This window comes from Physeter macrocephalus, chromosome 15 (assembly GCF_002837175.3).
Source record: "Physeter macrocephalus isolate SW-GA chromosome 15, ASM283717v5, whole genome shotgun sequence".
NCBI classification, from domain to species: Eukaryota; Metazoa; Chordata; class Mammalia; order Artiodactyla; family Physeteridae; genus Physeter; species Physeter macrocephalus.
The window spans coordinates 15,558,521-15,576,646 of NC_041228.1; the positions used below are offsets into that span (position 1 = coordinate 15,558,521).

Below are 18,126 nucleotides of genomic sequence, written 5' to 3' on the forward strand. Positions count from 1 at the left end.
AGATGGAGATCTCTGGGAGATTTTCATTGTTTGATATTACGTGGAGCTGGGAGGTCTCTTGTGGAGCAGTGTCCTGAACTTGGCTCTCCCACCTCAGAGTCACAGCCCTGATGCCTGGCTGGAGCACCAAGAGCCTGTCATCCCCACAGCTCAGAATAAAAGGGAGAAAAAAAAGAAAGAAAGAAGAAGACAAAATAAAGTAAAATAAAATAGAAAAAAGTTAAGTAAAAAATAAATAATTATTTAAAAAAATTTTTTAAGTAATTAAAAAACAAAAAACGGACAGATAGAACCCTAGGACAAATGGTAAAAGGAAATCTATACAGACAAAATCACACACAGAAGCATACACATACACACTCACAAAGAGAGAAAAAGGGAAAAAAATACATATATATCGTTGCTCCCAAAGTCCACCGCCTCAATTTGGGATGAGTCGTTGTCTATTCAGGCATTCCACAGATGCAGGGTACATCAAGTTGATTGTGGAGATTTAGTCCGCTGCTCCTGAGGCTGCTGGGAGAGACTTCCCTTTCTTTTCTTTGTCCGCACAGCTCCCGGGGTTCAGGTTTGGGTTTGGACCCACCTCTGCGTGTAGGTCGCCTGAGGGCGTCTGTTCTTCTCTCAGACAGGACAGGGTTAAAGGAGCAGCTGCTTCGGGGGCTCTGGCTCACTCAGGCCGGGGGTGGAAGGGGTATGGATGCGGGGCGAGCCTGTGGTGGCAGAGGCCGGCGTGACGTTACAGCAGCCTGAGGCGCGCCGCGGTGCGTTCTCCCGGGGAAGTTGTCCCTGGATCCCGGGACCCTGGCAGTGGCGGGCTGCACAGGCTCCCGGGAGGGGCGATGTGGAGAGTGACCTGTGCTCGCGCACAGGGGAAGCGATATTTTAAACAAGGAATTTTTCACTCACATTCCACAGAAAGCTACCGAAGAAGGAAATCTGCTCGTGTGTTCAAATCACTATTAATAAGGCAAATAAACAATGTTTAATTCATTCTATAGGGAAGTCCCATGATTTAGGGACTCCCATGGTTTTGGATCCATAGTGTATAAGAGTTTAGGGAAAGGGGAGAATACACTGGACCAGTTCTGTAATTTATGAGAGAAACAGGCTCTCTTAGGTCTCAGATAATACCAAAAAACATAGCATTGGGTTTTGTTTTTTTTTATTTTTATTTTTCTTTAACTCTGAAGAATTCAAGAAGTATTGATGTTAACAGTGAGTCTTACTGAAAAGCGGTATCTATTTGGCAGATTTTAAACTTCCTTCAGCGGATATTTATTTAGCATTGCCTATATCACTTTAATTCAGAAGTGCATTGAACGACAGCTGGGTTCCAGGCACCTGCTGGGGTCTGGGATCATAAAGATCATCAAAAAAGAGTCCCTTTCCTTACACTACTCAGCATATTGAGGAAAACATGGTGCAGTCGGTGACCGGCAGCTCAGGTGCTAAACAGTGTGTCAGTGGCAGAGAACCCTTCAGGGACCAGTACCCGGGAGCTGTGCCGAGTGGCAGGAAGAAGGACCTCCACAGAGGGAATGGGGCTCCTGGGAACATTTGTCAGTTGTGTAGATGAATGTGTGCTCGATGCTGTGTATACATTATTTCATTTTAGCCCTCACCACTCTCTGGGGTAGATGGTGGGATCCCAGTGCACAGACTGGGGAGCTGATTTGGAATCATGCCCAAGGTGGTGCAGCTGTGAAGTGCTGCCAGGATGTGGACCCAGATCTTTGACTCCAGAGCCTGTGTTCTTGCCAGGATATCTTGCGAGAGAGAAAGCACGGCCCAAGGAGTGGAAGGGCTGGTGTAGCATGGTAGCGTCATGTGGTCCGGTGCAGTGAGAGCAGCTTTGGTGGCAGGAGACCGAGAGGTAGGCTGTGGACCCCGAGACCAGAACAGCATCGTGAGCAGGAGGCAGGACCTTGGAGTCGGATCCCATTTTAAGGAACCTAATAAATCGTTGTTATTGAGGGAATGAGCCTGGACTTCCGTGCTTGCTCGCTCACCGTCCGACCTTGCACAAATTACTTCACCTCTCCGATCTCCAGTTTCCTCATCTTGACAGATGGAGAAATGGGGGAGATGCCTACTTTGTGGAGTTGTGAGGTTTAAAGTTTCTGAAGCACTTATTGTAGTATGCAGTGTGTGTAAACATTTGGTAAACGTTGTTCTTCTTCTGTTTTGTTTTTATTAGCACAAGGCATTAAATGTCATCTTAAACAGTTTGGTCCTTATGCCGAAGGTCTGAAGAGTATTTAAATGTTTAAGTGGTGTGACAAGAGCTCTGATTTCGAGGGAGATCTGGTGGCTAGGAGGGCGTATTAGAGAAAGGAGTTTGGATCCAGGGACACAAGGGAAGGGGCTGTGTACTAATCGGTGGATGATGTCAAGGTCCTGACCTAGCACAGTGCACTGAGAATCAAAAGGGGAAATGGATGGCACTGAGGATGGAACAGACAGGACTTGGTGATGAGCTGAATGTGTGGGTAGGCCGGGGTGGGGAGGGGAGGACAGAAGAGTCAGACAACCCTGGAGTCTGCCTTGCGGGTGAGGGTGGATGGTGGTGCTTCCACTGAGACAGGACAAGGCGGGAGAGCAGAGCGGATCGAGGGTGGGAATCCAGCTGGAGTGTTCCATTAGAAGTGGGAGCTGAGCTCCGAAGAAGGGAGGTAGAGGTTGAGGAGCTCCAGGAGAGATCAGCGATCAGATGGAATGAGAAGAAGCTTTGAAGGCAAGAGGTCTTGTGAGACCTTTGAGAAGGCACTTTCAGTAGCAATGGGGTGACAAGGCAGATGGCAGAGGACTGAGGGTGAATGAACATGAAATGGAGGCAGCAAGGGTAAGCTGTATTCCAAGTAACTTCAGGAGCAAGAGAGAGAAAGCAAGGACATAAAGAGGCCATGCGTGTAAGTGCCTCCAGAGGCCAGGTAGGTGATGTGAAGAGTCAGAGTGAAGGCCAATGAGGTCATGTTCTTTTATAAAACTCCAGCGGCTTCCCATTGCACTTATGGAAACTCCACGTTTCTTTCCGTGGCCTGCAAGGGCTTATGTGAGTTGGCCCTGCCTGTCTTTTTCTCCTCTTTCACTACAGTTTGTTTTCTTCTTGGCTGTGTTCCGGCCACAGAGATCTTCCTGATTTTCAGACTCGTCAAACTGGTTCTTCTGTCAGGGTCCCCTTCCCCTGGCCAAGCCCTCTTCCCCGACATGTGCCTGTGGCTGGCTCCTCACCATTTGAGCCTTAGCTCGAGTGGTAGCTCAGAAAAGCCTTCCATCACTGCCCCATCTGAGGTGGACGCTTCGTCCACCCTGTCTTTTGAGTTTTTATTTCATAGCCTTCGTCACTGCCTGAGATGATCTTATTTGCTTGTGATTGCTCTCTTTCTATTCCTTGAGGCAGAAACCTGTCTGTTTTGCTCACCAACATCCCTCAATGCCTAGAGTGGTGTGGGGGGCATTTCTCAAGGCAGGAAGTGCGTGAACAGGAGAGCTGAGTGCTTCTGGATGTAGCAGTGAGGCCTGAGGGGAATTGGAAAAATCTGCAGTCAGCATTTTAGAAAACAGTGACGAGCAGGGGAGGTGTGGGAGGAGAGCAAGAGGAGACCAGGCCATGACCGTGATGGGGAGACTGGGGTGAGCCAGTTGCAGAGTGGCCCTCAGAGGGCCCTGGAAGGGTTGGCCCTGCTGCGGGTAACGGAAGCGTGCTAGAGATTCTGTTAGCCCTTGAGGCCCAGGGAGACGGAAGGGTCATAGAGCACCGACTTCAAAGAGCTACATCCTGACACTTCTGGGGAGGAGCCTTTGATGGGGAGGTTTGTTCTTTTCACTCTGCATTGTTTGTGCTTTCAATCACTTGACTTCTACAGGAAGCTCTTTTGAGGCTTGCTCTCTAAAGATTCCTTTGAGAAGTTTTGGTCTATGAATTTTAGAAAAGATAACTCTCCAATGTAAAGTTGGGCAATTCATTGAAAGTAAGGAGCTTTAGGGATTCAGATGAAGGTGAGGACCTTCTCTTTAGCCGAGTTGGACTCACATCCAGCCCAGTTCCCGTGCTATGTATGAACATGTCCTCACTGCTGTCCTTTATGTGAGCCTACACATTGGGACTTTCTGTTTTTCAGGCTTTTGCTTCAGCTCGCCCAATCTCAGCAAACATCGTTTGCTTTGGAGAGGAACTTAAAGACTCAGCAGGAAATTGAAGCTAAAATGAAAGGGTTCAGCTTCAAAGAAGACACTTTGCTGTTGATAGCAGAGGTGAGTGTGTCCTCTAGGGTTTATGTGAAACAAAGTATCATAGATATTTTTCCTGGCTCCCAGACCATTTTTAAAAAAACAGGGCCAAATCGCATCTTCTAAAGGACTTCTGTCTCCCTCCTTTACATGGCTTTTGATCACTTAACCCCCGAAAGCGGCCTCTTCATCCTCTCTGAGCAGTAGCATGCTGTGAGGCAGGGGCTGTGTTGCCTGTACTTGTCAGTGCTTGTTAGTACCTGCCTGCTTGAACATCAGAAACGCCCAGTAATTGATTTGTGAGTGCTGAATAAATGAATGAATGAGTGACTTGACATTTGGGCAGCTCTTTTGTCTGTTTTTTCTCCTGTTCATCCTCAGAACAGCCTGTGGGATGGGAGGAGCTGGAGTGAGGCTCATAGAGGCTGTGACTTGCCTAAGGTCAGATTTTAAGTGGCGGAACTAGTTTGGAGCCCATCCAGTTCCAAGTCCATTTTCTTTCTGCTCCGCCCTGTTACTACTTTGATGGTTGCAGAGAAATTCGAATGTCAGGTTTTTCTTTTAACTTGGTCTGTGGCAATTTCTCCCTGAACTCAGATAGAGTGATTGCTGGAATAGATAGCTTTTTGGGCCCCCCCCAAATTTAAAAATGTCTTATTTTTCAGCTAGATTTTAAGTTCCTTATAAGTAAGACATCCTTACAAGGTGTCTTAAACATCTTCATATTCTTCCCCAGGTGTGACTGGAATAGTAGTCCTCTGCCTGGACAATGCATGGGAAATACCTGCATTTAAAATAGCTTTTTAAAAAAAGAAATGTCTGGGCCCTCTTTGGGATGATAATGTGCATTTCATTTTGTGCTCTGTTACTTTTACTTAACATTGTGACGTGAGCATGACCCTGTATCCTTAAATATTTCTTAATTACATACTTTTTTCTTTTTATAGTTGTTTAATTTGAATCAGGGTCCATATAAGGTCCACATACTGTGATTCTTTTGTCTCTTACATCTCTTTAATGTTATAACAGTTCCCCTTCCCCCTCTTTTTTTTTTTGGTGATAAAAAATATATCTAACATAAAATTTGCCATCTTAATTGCTGTTTAGTGTACAATTCAGTGGCATTAGTTACATTCACGGTGTTGTACAACCACCAGCACTATTTCCAAAACGTTTTCATCACTCCAGATAGAAACACTTTAACCGTTAAGCAGTAATTCCCGTTCCCTCTCGCCACCCCACCCCGACCCCAACCTCTGGTAACCTCTAATCTGCTTTTTGTGTCTCTGAGTTTGCCTGTGCTAGATATTTCAAATAGTGGAATCATACAATATTTGTCCTTTTATGTCTGGCTTATTTCACTTAGCATAATGTTTTCAAGGTTCATCCATATGTATCAGAACTTCATTCATTTTTATGGCTGAATAATATTCCTGTGTGTGTGTGTGTGTACACACACACACACACACACACACACACACACACACCCCACATCCTGTTTGTCCATTCATCATCTGTTGATGGGCGCTTGCATTGTTTCTACCTTTTGGCTTTTGTGAATAATACTGCTATGGACTTTGGCATACAAGTATCTGTTTGAGTTCCTGATTTCAATTCTTTGGGGCATCTACCTAAGAATGGAATTGCTGGGTCGTCTGGTAATTCTGTGTTTAACTTTTTGCTCTAATTGAAACTTGATTATCCCTTGAAAACACTACTTCACCTGAAGCCCTCTAAATGAGGGCTGGTTTTCCAGGTCCCTTAGGGCCACAGGTGGCATAGGAATCTTTCATTTCTGTTTTCTCCCTTCCAGCAATTGCATTAACATACTTTGTTTTTCTGTTTTCTGTTTTAAGTAGATAAATGTTCCCTATTCCAATAGAAAGTCAATATCCCCTCTTGCACACAGATACCATCCCCTCCCTGACATGGAAGGACGTTCATTACACCACCAGTTTCCCCTCCTTGCTCATCTGTTCAACATTTTAAATCTTGGTATTGGAACAGTCTCATCAGCATGTCAATCTGCTGTATTCTCTCACTCAAGAACAACAACAGGGACTTCCCTCATGGCTCAGTGCTTAAGAATACGCCTGCCAGTGCAGGGGACACGTGTTCAAGCCCTGGTCTGGGAAGATCCCACATGCCGCGGAGCAACTAAGCCCGTGCGCCACAACTACTGATCCTGTGCTCTAGAGCCCGTGAGCCACAACTTCTGAGCCCGTGTGCCACAGCTTCTGAAGCCCGAGTGCCTAGAGCCTGTGCTCCGCAACAAGAGAAGCCACGGCAATGAGAAGCCCGTGCACCGCAACGTAGAATAGCCCCCTCTCTCCGCAACTAGAGAAAGCCTGCGTGCAGCAACGAAGACCCAAGGCAGCCAAAAATACAAATTAATTTAAAAAATACTGAAAAAGAACAACAGCAAAAAACCCTTATCTTGACCCTACTTCTCCCACCAGCTACCACCCCATTTCCTTATTCTTTTTTTTTTTTTTTTTTTGTGGTACGCGGGTTTCTCACTGTTGTGGCTTCTCCCATTGCGGTGCACAGGCTCCGGACGTGCAGGCTCAGCCGCCATGGCTTACGGGCCCAGCCGCTCCGCGGCATGTGGGATCTTCCCGGACCGGGGCACGAACCCGCATCCCCTGCATCGGCAGGTGGACTCTCAACCACTGCGCCACCATGGAAGCCCCCTTATTCTTTTTAGTGAAAGTATCCACAAGAGTTGCTCTACTCTCTTTTTCCAGTTGTTCTCCCTCTTTAGTTCCCTCCTCCCCACTCTTTCTTTTGGAAACTTTTTATTTTGATCTACTTTCCACCATACATAAAAGTTAAATGAATAGTATGAGAAACTCCTGTATATCCTATAGCCAAACTCTCCATTTGTTCACATTTTTGCTCCGGTTTGCTTTATTCTCTTATCTAACTATCCATCCATCCATCCACACACATACACACACTCATGGCTTGTTTTTCCTGAGTCATTTGAGAATGAGTTGGGATGCTGTGCCCCTTAACCCTAAACTCTTTAGTATGTGTTTCCTAAGAATAAGTACATTCTCTTTCATCACCACAGTAAAGTTATCAAAATCAGAAAATTAAACTTTGGTACAACACTGTTATCCAATATACAGTCTACATTCAAACTTTGTCAGTTTTCTCAGTGCAACCAGGATCATGCATTGCGTTTAATTATCATGCCTTGTTAGTAGCCTTTAATCTGGAACCATTCCCTAGGCTTCCTTTATCTTTGTTGACTTTGTCATCATTACTAAATGAACTCCTTTTAGGTGTTTTCCCTACCATTCTACTGAAACAGTTCTCCTTAGTATGATCAGTAATATCCACGGTGTTAATTCTAGTGGTCAGTTTTCCATCTCATCTGACAACAGCATTTGACACAACTGGTCCACTCTATCCTCCCTGATTCAAGCTAATAAAATCTATCAAGACCCACTGTCTTTTGATGTTTTTCCTACCTCCCTGACCACCTCTTCTCAGTTTTCATGGCGGGTTCCTCCTCTGCTCTGCCACCCCTTACAGTTGGCTAGCCCCAAAGGCTCAGTTCTAGGGCATCTTCCCCTTACCTACACTCTCTTCTTAGTGGATCTTACACCATCTCAATGGCTTTATATTCCATCTACATGCTAATCACTTCCAAAGGCATATTTCTAGCCCAGAAATTTCTCACAAACTTCAGGCTCAAGTATCTAACTGCTTACTTGACATCTCCATCGGTGCTGAAACCTGTCTTCTAAAGTATTAGTGATGTTCAAATAGTCAATTCCAATATTTTCTCAGTCCTCCTCTTCCTGGATCTTTAGGCTGCACTTATTTCTGTTGACCAGTGCTTCTGTTTTAAAACTTCAGTTCTTTGCTGTTTGCTCTGTCACCTCTTTTTGTTTTCCTCTTCTCTAACTCTTTTGCTTAGTAACTTTCAGGGCTTCTTTTGACCCCCTGCCCCTAGCTTCCTATCAGTTTTTCTTTTTCAGGTAGACTACCTATTTCCTCTTCATTTGTTAGATCTGGTGGGTTTTTGCCTTGCTCCTTCATCTGCTGTGTGTTTCTCTGTCTTCTCATTTTGCTTAACTTACTGTGTTTGGGGTCTCCTTTTCGCAGGCTGCAGGTTCATGGTTCCCGTTGTTTTTGGTGTCTGTCCCCAGTGGCTAAGGTTGCTTCAGTGGGTTGTGTAGGCTTTCTGGTGGAGGGGACTAGTGCCTGTTTTCTGGTGGATGAGGCTGGATCTTATATTTCTGGTGGGCAGGTCCATGTCTGGTGGTGTGTTTTGGGGTGTCCGTGGCCTTATTATGATTTTAGGCAGCCTCTCTGCTAATGGGTGGGGTTGTGTTCCTGTTTTGCCTGTTGTTTGGCATAGGGTGTCCTGCACTGTAGCTTGCTGGTCGTTGAGTGGAGCTGGGTCTTGGCATCAAGATGGAGATCTCTGGGAGATTTTCATTTACAGACAAAATCACACACAGAAGCATACACATACACACTCACAAAGAGAGAAAAAGGGAAAAAAATACATATATATCGTTGCTCCCAAAGTCCACCGCCTCAATTTGGGATGAGTCGTTGTCTATTCAGGCATTCCACAGATGCAGGGTACATCAAGTTGATTGTGGAGATTTAGTCCGCTGCTCCTGAGGCTGCTGGGAGAGACTTCCCTTTCTTTTCTTTGTCCGCACAGCTCCCGGGGTTCAGGTTTGGGTTTGGACCCACCTCTGCGTGTAGGTCGCCTGAGGGCGTCTGTTCTTCTCTCAGACAGGACAGGGTTAAAGGAGCAGCTGCTTCGGGGGCTCTGGCTCACTCAGGCCGGGGGTGGAAGGGGTATGGATGCGGGGCGAGCCTGTGGTGGCAGAGGCCGGCGTGACGTTACAGCAGCCTGAGGCGCGCCGCGGTGCGTTCTCCCGGGGAAGTTGTCCCTGGATCCCGGGACCCTGGCAGTGGCGGGCTGCACAGGCTCCCGGGAGGGGCGATGTGGAGAGTGACCTGTGCTCGCGCACAGGGGAAGCGATATTTTAAACAAGGAATTTTTCACTCACATTCCACAGAAAGCTACCGAAGAAGGAAATCTGCTCGTGTGTTCAAATCACTATTAATAAGGCAAATAAACAATGTTTAATTCATTCTATAGGGAAGTCCCATGATTTAGGGACTCCCATGGTTTTGGATCCATAGTGTATAAGAGTTTAGGGAAAGGGGAGAATACACTGGACCAGTTCTGTAATTTATGAGAGAAACAGGCTCTCTTAGGTCTCAGATAATACCAAAAAACATAGCATTGGGTTTTGTTTTTTTTTATTTTTATTTTTCTTTAACTCTGAAGAATTCAAGAAGTATTGATGTTAACAGTGAGTCTTACTGAAAAGCGGTATCTATTTGGCAGATTTTAAACTTCCTTCAGCGGATATTTATTTAGCATTGCCTATATCACTTTAATTCAGAAGTGCATTGAACGACAGCTGGGTTCCAGGCACCTGCTGGGGTCTGGGATCATAAAGATCATCAAAAAAGAGTCCCTTTCCTTACACTACTCAGCATATTGAGGAAAACATGGTGCAGTCGGTGACCGGCAGCTCAGGTGCTAAACAGTGTGTCAGTGGCAGAGAACCCTTCAGGGACCAGTACCCGGGAGCTGTGCCGAGTGGCAGGAAGAAGGACCTCCACAGAGGGAATGGGGCTCCTGGGAACATTTGTCAGTTGTGTAGATGAATGTGTGCTCGATGCTGTGTATACATTATTTCATTTTAGCCCTCACCACTCTCTGGGGTAGATGGTGGGATCCCAGTGCACAGACTGGGGAGCTGATTTGGAATCATGCCCAAGGTGGTGCAGCTGTGAAGTGCTGCCAGGATGTGGACCCAGATCTTTGACTCCAGAGCCTGTGTTCTTGCCAGGATATCTTGCGAGAGAGAAAGCACGGCCCAAGGAGTGGAAGGGCTGGTGTAGCATGGTAGCGTCATGTGGTCCGGTGCAGTGAGAGCAGCTTTGGTGGCAGGAGACCGAGAGGTAGGCTGTGGACCCCGAGACCAGAACAGCATCGTGAGCAGGAGGCAGGACCTTGGAGTCGGATCCCATTTTAAGGAACCTAATAAATCGTTGTTATTGAGGGAATGAGCCTGGACTTCCGTGCTTGCTCGCTCACCGTCCGACCTTGCACAAATTACTTCACCTCTCCGATCTCCAGTTTCCTCATCTTGACAGATGGAGAAATGGGGGAGATGCCTACTTTGTGGAGTTGTGAGGTTTAAAGTTTCTGAAGCACTTATTGTAGTATGCAGTGTGTGTAAACATTTGGTAAACGTTGTTCTTCTTCTGTTTTGTTTTTATTAGCACAAGGCATTAAATGTCATCTTAAACAGTTTGGTCCTTATGCCGAAGGTCTGAAGAGTATTTAAATGTTTAAGTGGTGTGACAAGAGCTCTGATTTCGAGGGAGATCTGGTGGCTAGGAGGGCGTATTAGAGAAAGGAGTTTGGATCCAGGGACACAAGGGAAGGGGCTGTGTACTAATCGGTGGATGATGTCAAGGTCCTGACCTAGCACAGTGCACTGAGAATCAAAAGGGGAAATGGATGGCACTGAGGATGGAACAGACAGGACTTGGTGATGAGCTGAATGTGTGGGTAGGCCGGGGTGGGGAGGGGAGGACAGAAGAGTCAGACAACCCTGGAGTCTGCCTTGCGGGTGAGGGTGGATGGTGGTGCTTCCACTGAGACAGGACAAGGCGGGAGAGCAGAGCGGATCGAGGGTGGGAATCCAGCTGGAGTGTTCCATTAGAAGTGGGAGCTGAGCTCCGAAGAAGGGAGGTAGAGGTTGAGGAGCTCCAGGAGAGATCAGCGATCAGATGGAATGAGAAGAAGCTTTGAAGGCAAGAGGTCTTGTGAGACCTTTGAGAAGGCACTTTCAGTAGCAATGGGGTGACAAGGCAGATGGCAGAGGACTGAGGGTGAATGAACATGAAATGGAGGCAGCAAGGGTAAGCTGTATTCCAAGTAACTTCAGGAGCAAGAGAGAGAAAGCAAGGACATAAAGAGGCCATGCGTGTAAGTGCCTCCAGAGGCCAGGTAGGTGATGTGAAGAGTCAGAGTGAAGGCCAATGAGGTCATGTTCTTTTATAAAACTCCAGCGGCTTCCCATTGCACTTATGGAAACTCCACGTTTCTTTCCGTGGCCTGCAAGGGCTTATGTGAGTTGGCCCTGCCTGTCTTTTTCTCCTCTTTCACTACAGTTTGTTTTCTTCTTGGCTGTGTTCCGGCCACAGAGATCTTCCTGATTTTCAGACTCGTCAAACTGGTTCTTCTGTCAGGGTCCCCTTCCCCTGGCCAAGCCCTCTTCCCCGACATGTGCCTGTGGCTGGCTCCTCACCATTTGAGCCTTAGCTCGAGTGGTAGCTCAGAAAAGCCTTCCATCACTGCCCCATCTGAGGTGGACGCTTCGTCCACCCTGTCTTTTGAGTTTTTATTTCATAGCCTTCGTCACTGCCTGAGATGATCTTATTTGCTTGTGATTGCTCTCTTTCTATTCCTTGAGGCAGAAACCTGTCTGTTTTGCTCACCAACATCCCTCAATGCCTAGAGTGGTGTGGGGGGCATTTCTCAAGGCAGGAAGTGCGTGAACAGGAGAGCTGAGTGCTTCTGGATGTAGCAGTGAGGCCTGAGGGGAATTGGAAAAATCTGCAGTCAGCATTTTAGAAAACAGTGACGAGCAGGGGAGGTGTGGGAGGAGAGCAAGAGGAGACCAGGCCATGACCGTGATGGGGAGACTGGGGTGAGCCAGTTGCAGAGTGGCCCTCAGAGGGCCCTGGAAGGGTTGGCCCTGCTGCGGGTAACGGAAGCGTGCTAGAGATTCTGTTAGCCCTTGAGGCCCAGGGAGACGGAAGGGTCATAGAGCACCGACTTCAAAGAGCTACATCCTGACACTTCTGGGGAGGAGCCTTTGATGGGGAGGTTTGTTCTTTTCACTCTGCATTGTTTGTGCTTTCAATCACTTGACTTCTACAGGAAGCTCTTTTGAGGCTTGCTCTCTAAAGATTCCTTTGAGAAGTTTTGGTCTATGAATTTTAGAAAAGATAACTCTCCAATGTAAAGTTGGGCAATTCATTGAAAGTAAGGAGCTTTAGGGATTCAGATGAAGGTGAGGACCTTCTCTTTAGCCGAGTTGGACTCACATCCAGCCCAGTTCCCGTGCTATGTATGAACATGTCCTCACTGCTGTCCTTTATGTGAGCCTACACATTGGGACTTTCTGTTTTTCAGGCTTTTGCTTCAGCTCGCCCAATCTCAGCAAACATCGTTTGCTTTGGAGAGGAACTTAAAGACTCAGCAGGAAATTGAAGCTAAAATGAAAGGGTTCAGCTTCAAAGAAGACACTTTGCTGTTGATAGCAGAGGTGAGTGTGTCCTCTAGGGTTTATGTGAAACAAAGTATCATAGATATTTTTCCTGGCTCCCAGACCATTTTTAAAAAAACAGGGCCAAATCGCATCTTCTAAAGGACTTCTGTCTCCCTCCTTTACATGGCTTTTGATCACTTAACCCCCGAAAGCGGCCTCTTCATCCTCTCTGAGCAGTAGCATGCTGTGAGGCAGGGGCTGTGTTGCCTGTACTTGTCAGTGCTTGTTAGTACCTGCCTGCTTGAACATCAGAAACGCCCAGTAATTGATTTGTGAGTGCTGAATAAATGAATGAATGAGTGACTTGACATTTGGGCAGCTCTTTTGTCTGTTTTTTCTCCTGTTCATCCTCAGAACAGCCTGTGGGATGGGAGGAGCTGGAGTGAGGCTCATAGAGGCTGTGACTTGCCTAAGGTCAGATTTTAAGTGGCGGAACTAGTTTGGAGCCCATCCAGTTCCAAGTCCATTTTCTTTCTGCTCCGCCCTGTTACTACTTTGATGGTTGCAGAGAAATTCGAATGTCAGGTTTTTCTTTTAACTTGGTCTGTGGCAATTTCTCCCTGAACTCAGATAGAGTGATTGCTGGAATAGATAGCTTTTTGGGCCCCCCCCAAATTTAAAAATGTCTTATTTTTCAGCTAGATTTTAAGTTCCTTATAAGTAAGACATCCTTACAAGGTGTCTTAAACATCTTCATATTCTTCCCCAGGTGTGACTGGAATAGTAGTCCTCTGCCTGGACAATGCATGGGAAATACCTGCATTTAAAATAGCTTTTTAAAAAAAGAAATGTCTGGGCCCTCTTTGGGATGATAATGTGCATTTCATTTTGTGCTCTGTTACTTTTACTTAACATTGTGACGTGAGCATGACCCTGTATCCTTAAATATTTCTTAATTACATACTTTTTTCTTTTTATAGTTGTTTAATTTGAATCAGGGTCCATATAAGGTCCACATACTGTGATTCTTTTGTCTCTTACATCTCTTTAATGTTATAACAGTTCCCCTTCCCCCTCTTTTTTTTTTTGGTGATAAAAAATATATCTAACATAAAATTTGCCATCTTAATTGCTGTTTAGTGTACAATTCAGTGGCATTAGTTACATTCACGGTGTTGTACAACCACCAGCACTATTTCCAAAACGTTTTCATCACTCCAGATAGAAACACTTTAACCGTTAAGCAGTAATTCCCGTTCCCTCTCGCCACCCCACCCCGACCCCAACCTCTGGTAACCTCTAATCTGCTTTTTGTGTCTCTGAGTTTGCCTGTGCTAGATATTTCAAATAGTGGAATCATACAATATTTGTCCTTTTATGTCTGGCTTATTTCACTTAGCATAATGTTTTCAAGGTTCATCCATATGTATCAGAACTTCATTCATTTTTATGGCTGAATAATATTCCTGTGTGTGTGTGTGTGTACACACACACACACACACACACACACACACACACCCCACATCCTGTTTGTCCATTCATCATCTGTTGATGGGCGCTTGCATTGTTTCTACCTTTTGGCTTTTGTGAATAATACTGCTATGGACTTTGGCATACAAGTATCTGTTTGAGTTCCTGATTTCAATTCTTTGGGGCATCTACCTAAGAATGGAATTGCTGGGTCGTCTGGTAATTCTGTGTTTAACTTTTTGAGAAACTGCCAAACTGCATTTTATTTTATAGGCTGATATTTTTACCAAACATTGTGGTATGATCATGACACTGTATCCTTAAATATTATTTGAGTGCATAATTTTTAATGACTGGATAGTAGTCCAGTTACAGCTTTTGATGAGCTATCATTTATTTACTTAAGTCCTATATTGGACATTTAACAAATATTCAGTACCGATTTTAATAAGTCTTTGCAAAAAAAAATCAGTTTTTGTGTTTGTTTTAGAATAGATTACTGGAAGTAGAATCACTGGGTTAAAGTATATGAACATTTTAAAGCCTCGAAGCATGTTTCCAAATTGTCATTAAGAAATATTGGTTCCGGGAATTCCCTGGCAGTTCAGTGGTTAGGACTCTGCGCTTTCACTGCTGAGGGCTCGGATTTGTCCCTGGTCGGGGAACTAAGATCCTGTAAGTCATGCGGTGTGGCCAAAAAAAAAAAGAGAGAGAAGAAAGGTTGATTCCGTTTATATATCCTCCAGCAGCATATGAGAATACTGATTTTCCTTCTCCAAACCTAGGTATTAGGTTGAACCATGTGAAATTGTCAATATTCACTCATTTTGACCATAAAACCAGAATTTTATATTGAACAACTTAATATTATTACTTTTTAAAATTTGTATTTTCATTGGTAAAAATAGCACTTTTTAATATTAGTGTTTATTTGATTACTAATAAAATGAACAATTTTTTCACACATTCTTTGGCCATTTATATTTTGTGAAATACCTAGTCATGCTTTTTCTTCATTATTTGTATGTTTCTGCTTTTCTTATTTTAAGAGTTCTCTCTACACTAGGCTTACTAACCTTTTTTTTTTTTTTTTTTTTTTTTTTTTGCGGTACACGGGCCTCTCACTGTTGTGGCCTCTCCCGTTGCGGAGCACAGGCTCCGGACGCGCAGGCTCAGCGGCCATGGCTCACAGGCCCAGCTGCTCCGCGGCATGTGGGATCTTCCCAGACCGGGGCACGAACCCCTGTCCCCTGCATCGGCAGGCAGACTCTCAACCACTGCGCCACCAGGGAAGCCCACTAACCTTTTATGTGTTGCAGTATTTTCTGAAGTTTATGATACTTTTGATATACAGAAGTTTAAAATTTTTATTTGGCCAAAGACTTCTGCAGATTTTTTGACACCTGTGAATGATATACCTGCCGAGCCCGCTTTTTGGAATATTGCATTGTTTGAGTATTACTATTATTCACTTCTCTTTTTTTTTTAATTAAAAAAACACTTTTGGTGTTGTACCCCAGATTTTTAAATACAGTATTTCATTGAGTCCAAGCAGTCATCAGTTAAGAGACATAATTATTTGATGTGCCACTAAAAGAAAAATAAGCTGCTCTTTACACTATGACACACCAGTGGTTATAAGATACATCTTGATTTCAGAAATGTTAAAATACAAAAACAAAAATTGTCCTTGAATTGATGAAAGTAACACGCCTTTTAATAAATCCTGACAGTTGCTGTCATCCCGTCAGCTCTCGCCTCAAACAGTAAGTAGTCTTTGAAGATTTAAAGCCAGTGGAACCCATTCTTTGAGTGGGTTTCTAATCCATTATAATTTGAGTGTTCATGGACACATAGGACCTCAGGGTTTGTAGGAAACCTAGGAACCATCTAGTCCAAATCCAAGTGACAAATTCCCTCTACAACACCCCTGCCAAATGGCTCCCTAACTTTTCATGCTGAATCGTGGGAAATGTTTTGGGACTTAATTTTAGTTCACTGTCCTTACCAAAGGTGGGCTGATCACTTAGCGAGTTCAGTTGCAAGCTTCTTACAAACTTAAATTTGTGGGTGTCTTGTCAAAGAGAGACTAACGCAGAACCTGGACCTGGCTCTGACCAGTAGGGAGCAGTATTGAGCCTTTAGAGTGAGGGGCATGCTCTTAAGTCCCTGAGGTTGCTGTGGTAACCTTTCTGGAGGGATGGAGTCTCTCTGGATCAGGAAAGTGTGGACTCAGCTACTTGCTGCTCAACTGTTTGCTGCCTTTGACTTCTTTGGAGAACTTCTAAGAGAAGGGATCTGTGCTCTCTACACAGCAGCAGTTACATTCTGTGCAAGCTCTGCTTTTCTGTTATTCACAAGGAGGGAGGATCACTCGCAGTGCATTTTTGTCAGCTGAAGATGCTCTGTGATAGAAGAAGGTTGACTCTCACTCCCTGTAGCCTGAATGGTACCGCTGCCATGCTAGTGCTTTGGTGATTTGTTTGCTCAGGGAAAGACGAGACTGCAAGTAGGGGATGTTTTACACATGTGGTCTTGGATCACTGCTTCTGAATAAACATCTTTTCAATATGTTGAATTGTTAGAGTTGTCCCCTGGCTGCTAAAGAAATCCTTCTGTATGAAATCATTTACACTTGATAAATAGCATGGTCTTCATTCTGTGTCTGCTTCCCCTGTTATTGGGACAGGGGTGGTTTTTTTTTCCCCCCCTCCTACTGCAGGTTATGGGCGAAGATATCGTCCCAGAAAAAATAAGAGATGAGGTTCACACAGAGGTGAAGTGTGTTGGCCCTGCAGCCCTGACTGCCTTGGTGATTGCGTCTTCGAAAGAATTTGAAGACAAGTGGTTCAGAAAGATCAAAGACCACTTCTGTCCCTTTGAAAATCAGTTCCATACAGAGATACAGATGTTGGTTTAGTGGTCCCTTTAAAAACAGAGCAAAACATCTTGTATTGTATTAATTGTGCTGGTTTACTTCAGACAGAATCCACTGCTAATCATGGAATATACTGAATTAAAAACAATTATTTATGTCTTATAAAAATGGCTTCTCTCCCAGCTTATTTCTACTGTGTTCAGTTTTTTGGTTTTTTGTTTTCTTTTTAGATTTTTGTCATTCACTTACGTGAGGCCTACTGCCCCTTTAGAAGATAATCTTTTGGGAAAGTGTATAAAAGAGACTTACAGATTTTATTGTCTTTTAAAAACAGTTATTGTATTATAATCAGCGATGTAGGTATCTACGTTGTTTAGGTAAATTCATCAGGAATGACCAAGAATGCTGCAGTGTGATAGTAAACGATTTCCAGGAAGGGTGTGTCGAGGTCTGCAAAGGCTCTGAGACTTTACCACACCTGTCAGCCCGCGCATTAACCTGCCAGTGTCATAGATGCTGCAGGAGACTTGATTACTCGTGGCCCAGGAAACAGGACAAGCTTCAGCATATTTGTATCAGTTCCTTTGCCTCCAAGTCCCAAGGCAGGTGACACATATGAGTCCAAACGAAATAGTGTACGTGCAGTGGGGTGCGTTATAGGAGAGGAACCCTGAGCTTAGGAGACGCAGATCCTTTATAACGAACAGTAAGCAGGCCTGCCCTGTGCTCCAGGGGAGAACACTCTTTCTTTTTTAAGGCTGTTTGCTTTGCAACCATCGTTGAGAAGATAGTCTGGAATGAAGGGCTGTAAGTACCTTGCTCACAAGATGTACAGAAACATGAGACCCATGGAGCTCTGTCTCAGATGATTATCCTCTCCTTTCAGCCACACAGATTATAATCAGTATAACATCATCTTCAAATGCAAAAGGCTTACTTGAATTATCCGGGGTGGAAGAGCTCCCTTATGAGAAGTGAAATTTAGTAATAGACCAAAAACTTCATCAAGTGTTGTCCCACATAGCTTTTTATTTCCCCATGGTTAATATTTTGTTTATTTTCTTTAAAAATGTTTATGCCTTTGTAAGTTATTATAATTACATTTCAATGTTATATTCTTTTTTTTAACATCTTTATTGGAGTATAATTGCTTTACAGTGGTGTGTTAGTTTCTGCTGTATAACAAACTGAATCAGCTATACCTATACA

General features: G+C 44.5%; 1 protein-coding gene and 1 long non-coding RNA gene across 3 annotated transcripts in view; both read left to right on the plus strand.

The window, feature by feature from the left end:
• The window catches only part of C15H8orf76 (chromosome 15 C8orf76 homolog), a 31,976-nt gene extending 14,883 nt beyond the window's left edge, over window positions 1–17,093 (plus strand). Inside the window, exons 5-6 of one of the 2 annotated variants that reach the window (XM_007126064.3) lie at window positions 4,125–4,257; window positions 16,762–17,093. In XM_007126064.3, coding sequence (XP_007126126.1) covers window positions 4,125–4,257; window positions 16,762–16,959 — 331 coding nt within the window. In that variant the 3' untranslated portion in view covers window positions 16,960–17,093. Of the gene's footprint in view, window positions 1–4,124; window positions 4,258–16,728 lie in introns of both variants that reach the window. The other variant, XM_028500208.2, reaches the window with a different exon arrangement.
• On the plus strand, window positions 12,594–16,719 carry LOC114487838 (uncharacterized). Its single transcript, XR_003683288.1, has 3 exons — window positions 12,594–12,626; window positions 15,773–15,805; window positions 16,686–16,719. It is a non-coding gene; the product is annotated as an uncharacterized lncRNA (long non-coding RNA).
• Window positions 17,094–18,126: the final 1,033 nt, after the last annotated feature.